Source organism: Etheostoma spectabile, chromosome 4 (assembly GCF_008692095.1).
Source record: "Etheostoma spectabile isolate EspeVRDwgs_2016 chromosome 4, UIUC_Espe_1.0, whole genome shotgun sequence".
Lineage (NCBI taxonomy): Eukaryota > Metazoa > Chordata > Actinopteri > Perciformes > Percidae > Etheostoma > Etheostoma spectabile.
In genome coordinates this window covers 29,968,666-29,975,204 of record NC_045736.1, presented here as the reverse complement: position 1 = coordinate 29,975,204, position 6,539 = coordinate 29,968,666, and the positions used below count along the sequence as shown (strand labels likewise).

The following is a 6,539-nucleotide window of genomic DNA, read 5'->3' as shown; positions in this document are numbered from 1 at the left end:
ATATATATATATACTTGAATTCCTGTTTAACCTTTTTGACCACTGTGCTGTTGCATTTGAATGGTTTACACTCAAGTTGTAATTCCTGTTCATTTTGAAGATCCTATTTTTTACCAAGTTGTGGTGCATGATTTATTATTTGAATACTAAATTACAATCCAGTGAATGTACACCTATGTATGTATTTGTTGCATTTTTACAGTCAAGCCCTATGTTGCCTCACACAGTGAGGCAGACAGCTTATTAATTAAACACTGGTATTGGCCCAGGTATTGGTATCATATATTCTTATTCAGTCAGTCAGTTTATAGGTTATTATATTTATATTTTATAGTCGTAGTTAATATTTTACCATGATCTACTGCAGTGTTAAATCCCTGCACTGTTCACTTTTTTACTAGCATCGTTACACACAATCTACAATGGTATTTCACCTTATCATGGTCAATGCATTTCAGTGAGGGATTTTATGGGTGTGTATATGTGTTTGTTGTGTTATGGTTGTCTTCCTACTGGATGCCTAAATTTCCTTTGGGATGAATAAGGTATCTAACTATCTATCTATCTATCTATCTATCTATCTATCTGGGCTGAAAAAGTCATCCAGTTGTTAATTTTGCATGAACACAAGCAGTTGTGATGGAAGTGAAACCTTGCAATGCAACACTTCAGTCAAGCCATCACTCGCCAGTGCAGCACACGGCACTTTTGTCCCTCCAAACAGGGTGGGGGGCCCGGGTCAGGAGCATTTGAGTCATCTGTAATAGTATGTGCTCTAGGAAGGTTAAAGGTCAGAGTGGCCTGCGCTCCTTTAAACACTAGTATTACAGTGTTCTAAATGCTAGCTCCACTATCGCCCTTTCCCCATGTGAGTGAGCATCCAGTCCTCGTTAGAACAGCACAAAAGGAAAAGCGGGAGGCGTAGTCTGTGACCACGAGGACCCACACTGGATTTACTCACCTTTTAGGTCGAAAGAGGATTACCCGTTAAATTGCCAACTTTCTCCAAAAAGCAGGAGGAACACAAATTGAAACTTAAAGATTAATAGCAGATTCTCAGCATCATTTCCCCCCCCCCCCCCGATTCCCCTTTTTCTGGATGCAGCTAAATTCCCACAAGTCTGGCCAGCAGTTACCTACCACAATCCTTTATACTGTACTGTTTTTTTGTTGTTGAGAAAGATGGTGCATGTCCCATTCTTGGCCTTGTGATAAATGGTGTAACAGATAGACTAGAGTAAAATTAGTTTTAAAAGCTAATTATGATCAGCAACTATAAAATATGCATTGCTTATCCTGGTCATATGTTTTAGTTATTTGGCCTTAAACTGAGTCTGTGGGTGTGTGCATATGCACACGTGTGTGTGTGTGTGTGTGTGTGTGTGTGTGTTTGTGCATGCATGCGGTGTGTGTGTGTGTGCGTGCATGCGTGCGTGTGATGTGTGCGTGTGTGCATGTGTGGATATGCGTTTGCGTGTGTATGTGTGGGTATGTGTGCGTGTGATGTGTGTGCATGTGTGGATATGCGTTTGCGTGTGTATGTGTGGGTATGTGTGCGTGTGCATGCGTGTGATGTGTGTGCATGTGTAGACGTGCGTTTGCGTGTGTGTGTGTATGTGTAGGTATGTGTGCGTGCGTGTGTGGATATGCGTTTGCGTGTGTGTGTGTATGTGTGGGTATGTGTGCGTGGGTATGTGTGCGTGCGTGTGATGTGTGTGTGTGTGTGTGTGTGTGTGAGAGAGAGAGACAACCATTTCTTACCCAGAAGTAGCCTTGAGGTAACGAGGTGCTGGCGGCAGAGAAGCCCAACAACGCACAGTGAACACGGCTGTGGAGGGCAGCCTCAAGCTACAAGAGACAAAATGAATATTGATTTAATACGTATCATGGCTCAATACTGCAACCACAGTTGTTAGTTCTTTTGATGCAGGGTCAAAAAAACAAAACCAAATAAACTTTTCAGAAGGATGTATATGTGAAATCAGCTTCTCTGCCGACAATAAAGTGCCTAATCTCAGCCATCTACAATAACTTTGTTATTTGAAAATCAGCGTTGATGGCTTTCCACCCACATTATAAGCTGTAAATGGAAATGTATAAAACGCTGTTATGAAGCAGTGGCTGCTTTTTCTTTTTAACCATCTTTCTTGCATATTCACATTTATTTTCACCGAATATCCTAAATAACTGTGGACTCTTCTCAAGCGTGTATCTCATTTGCTGTGAGTGTGAAAAATCAGCGTCTTAAATAGAAATTGTATGTGATGAATGCTGAAAGACAAAACAATGACAACAATAAAACAAGAGACTTAGTCCTCAATGTCCATATAAGTTTATAACCTGCAGGTGTGTTAGATTGTTTTCTACTAGCAATGTTAAGATCAGAAGCTTGATATTTCAGTTAGTACTGTATTGGGTACAAACATTAAGATTTTGGCCTAGTTTTACCTTTCTCTTATTCTTTTTCTTATTTTTATACCATTAGATTGGATTTCATGCCTAGTTTGGGTACTTTTAGTTTGACTTCTTTTAGAAACCAAAGTGTCCGCTCACAAAGGTTCGGAAGATGCAACTCCTAAGCCGAGGCAGTTTTCCGACTAGTTATTACCAATAAAAAAAAAATCATACTAAAAGATTAAATAAATCCATATTCCTTCAAGCTGCTCTTGCCACCAGCGATCCGTCTGGCAGGAAATTATTATTGTTTTTGGCGTGTGACCGCTACGGCAGGGCCATGTGAAAGACAAACCAGCTAATTGTATGTTGGGGTGGTGGGGTTGGTGGGTTTGAAATGAGGGAGTGAGGGAGGGAGGGAGGGAGGGAGGGAGGTGAGGGAGGGAGGAAGGAAGAGAGGGTCAGCGATGAGCACCCCGCACCTCTTTAGTTGTCGTCCTCGGGCGGCAGCATCAATCACAGGTAATTTATCGCCTCCCCTGGCCAGGACCCTCCCCCTTTTCTCCCTTGTTGTGTTGTAAACACTACACAACCCCCCCCCCCCCCAAAAAAAAGAACTGGCCAGATCACTACTCGCCCCCCCCCACCCCACACACAAGTCTGTCTCCATCTCCGTCATTTAAATTCACCACGCAGATGCATGGCTTGTCCTCTCTATCAATCTCTCAGTCCCACTTTCCCATATTTCACTCTTTTTATATGCTTGCTTTTCCCCCCTCGGTCTGTTGTCTTTTCCCCCGCCCCCCCTCTCCCCTTCTGCTAGCTCACCGTCAAGAGGAGTGAAACGGTTTTTTGATAAGTAATTAAGCGACAGCCTTAACAGTGTCCATATGGAAGCCCTGTGGTTAAGAAAGCGAGAGAGTGAGAGAGAGAGGGAGAAATTGAGAGTGGCGGCGGACCAGAGGGACTGGAGCACTACAACGGATGCTGCTGGTAGTTCGATGGCGGTTGTATTTTATCAGTCACCTGAGACTGGCAAGCATTGTAGGCCAATCTTCTCAGACCTAGATTGCTTTATATGTTAGCACTCTCTAGAGAGAGTCTGGCAATACTAGTGGGATCTATCCTCTCTATCAGAACAGTCCCATCACAAATTCAGAGAGTATTCAAAAGGCAGGAATATGCTTTAGGATGATTCAGATAAAGAGCTGATAGGTAAATTAAGAGGCTTGTTTCTTAAAGGTGCTCTAAGCAATGTCACGTGTGTTTTAGGCTACAATATTTGTTGTCGCATACAGCAAACATCTCCTCACTATCTGCTAGCTGCCTGTCCCAGAACACACTGTAAAAAACATCTCCTCACTATCTGCTAGTCCCCAGAACACACTGTAAAAAACATCTCCTCACTATCTGCCTGTCCCCAGAACACACTGTAAAAAAATCTCCTCACTATCTGCTAGCTGCCTGTCCCTGAACACACTGTAAAAAACATCTCACTATCTGTTAGCTGCCTGTCCCCTGAACACACTGTAAAAAACATCTCCTCACTATCTGCTAGCTGCCTGTCCCCAGAACACACTGTAAAAAACATCTACTCACTATCTGCTAGCTGCCTGTCCCAGAACACACTGTAAAAAACATCTCACTATCTGCTAGCTGCCTGTCCCCAGAACCCACTGTAAAAAACATCTCACTATCTGCTAGCTGCCTGTCCCCAGAACACACTGTAAAAAACTTCTCACTATCTGCTAGCTGCCTGTCCCCAGAACACACTGTAAAACATCTCACTATCTGCTAGCTGCCTGTCCCCGAACCCACTGTAAAAACATCTCATATATCTGCTAGCTGCCTGTCCCCAGAACACACTGTAAAAAACTCTCCTCACTATCTGCTAGCTGCCTGTCCCCAGAACACTGTAAAACATCTCCTCACTATCTGCTAGCTCCTGTCCCAGAACACACTGTAAAAACATCTCACTACTGCTAGCTGCCTGTCCCCAGAACCCACTGTAAAAAACATCTCACTATCTGCTACTGCCTGTCCCCAGACACACTGTAAACATCCTCCTCACTATCTGCTAGCTGCCTGTCCCTAGACCACACTGTAAAAAACATCTCCTCACTATCTGCTAGCTGCCTGTCCCTGAACACACTGTAAAAACATCTCACTATCTGTTACTGCCTGTCCCCTGAACACACTGTAAAAACATCTCCTCACTATCTGCTAGCTGCCTGTCCCCAAACAACCTGTAAAAACATCTACTCACTATCTGCTAGTTGCCTGTCCTCGAAAACACTGCAAAAACATCTCACATCTGCTAGCTGCCTGTCCCAGAACACACTGTAAAAAACATCTCACACTATCTCTAGCTGCCTGTCCCAGAACACACTGTAAAAAACATCTCACTATCTGCTAGCTGCCTGTCCCCAGAACCCCTGTAAAAAAACATCTCACATCTGCTAGCTGCCTGTCCCCAGAACACACTGTAAAAAAACTTCTCCTCACTATCTGCTAGCTCCTTTCCCCAGAACACACTGTAAAACATCTCACTATCTGCTAGCTGCCTGTCCCCAGAACCCACTGTAAAAACATCTCACTATCTGCTAGCTGCCTTCCCCAAACACACTGTAAAAAAACTTCTCACTATCTGCTAGCTGCCTGTCCCCCAGAACCACACTGTAAAAACATCTCCTCACTATCTGTAGCTGCCTGTCCCAGAACACACTGTAAAAAACATCTCACTATCTGCTAGCTGCCTGTCCCCAGAACACACTGTAAAAACATCTCCTCACTATCTGCTACCTGCCTGTCCCCAGAACACACTGTAAAAACATCTCCTCACTACTGCTAGCTGCCTGTCCCTGAAACCACTGTAAAAAAACATCTCCACTATCTGTTGCTGCCTGTCCCCTAACCAACTGTAAAAAACATCTCCTCACTATCTGCTAGCTGCCTGTCCCCAGAACAACACTGTAAAACATCTACTCACTATCTGCTAGTTGCCTGTCCTCAGAACAACTGCAAAAAAACATCTCACTATCTGCTAGCTGCCTGTCCCCAGAACACACTGTAAAAACATCTCCTCCCTATCTGCTAGCTGCCTGTCCAAACACACTGTAAAAACATCTCACTATCTGCTAGCTGCCTGTCCCCAAACCCACTGTAAAAACATCTCACTATCTGCTAGCTGCCTGTCCCCAGAACCACTGTAAAAAACTTCTCCTCACTATTTGCTAGCTGCCTGTCCCCAGAACACACTGTAAAAACTCTCCTCACTATCGTGCTAGCTGCCTGTCCCCCAGAACACACTGTAAAACATCTCCTCACTTTCTGCTAGCTGCCTGTCCACTGAACACCTGTAAAAAACACTCTCCTCACTATCTGTTAGCTGCCTCCCCGAACACACTGTAAAAAACATCTACTCAGTATCTGCTAGCTCCCTGTCCCCAGAACACACTGTAAAAACATCTCCTCACTATCCCTAGCTGCCTGTCCCCAGACACACCCTTTAAAAAACATCTTCTTACTATCTGCTAGTCCCCATAACACACTGTAAAAAACATCTCACTATCTTCTAGCTGCCTGTCCCCAGAACCACTGAAAAAACATCTCCTCCTATCTGCTACTGCCTGTCCCCAGAAACACTGTAAAACATCTCCTCACTATCTGCTACTGCCTGTCCCCGAACCACTGTAAAAACTCTCACTATCTGCTAGCTGCCTGTCCCCGAACACACTGTAAAAACTCTCCTCACTATCTGCTAGCTGCCTGTCCCAGAACACACTGTAAAAAACATCTCACTATCTGCTAGCTGCCTGTCCCCTGAACACACTGTAAAAAACATCTCCCCACTATCGGCTAGCTGCCTGTCCCCAGAACACACTGTAAAAAAAAATAGATAAAATGAATAAATACTAAAATACAGTAAAACAATAAGAGACATCAGAGGACCACACAACTCACATGGAGTTAAAAGCCAAAGAATAAAAATGTGTCTTAAGACGAGACGTAAAACACTCAACTGTTGGGCCTGTTAGGACATGGGGGGGCAGAGCGTTCCAGAGTTCAGGTCCAACCACAGAAAAGGCTCTGTCCCCCCAAGTTTTAAGTCCTGTCTTGGGGACCACAAGCTGGAGCTGGCTCTC

At 44.2% G+C, this 6,539-nt stretch overlaps 1 protein-coding gene across 4 annotated transcripts in view; it reads right to left on the bottom strand.

Annotated features, from left to right (window-relative positions):
- Positions 1-6,539, bottom strand: part of arhgef10la (Rho guanine nucleotide exchange factor (GEF) 10-like a) — a 190,549-nt gene that overhangs the window by 28,624 nt on the left and 155,386 nt on the right. For all 4 annotated transcript variants that reach the window (XM_032513643.1, XM_032513642.1, XM_032513644.1 and 1 more), the window contains one exon: positions 1,762-1,848. In XM_032513643.1, the coding sequence (XP_032369534.1) occupies positions 1,762-1,848 (87 nt within the window). The remainder of the gene's footprint in view (positions 1-1,761; positions 1,849-6,539) is intronic.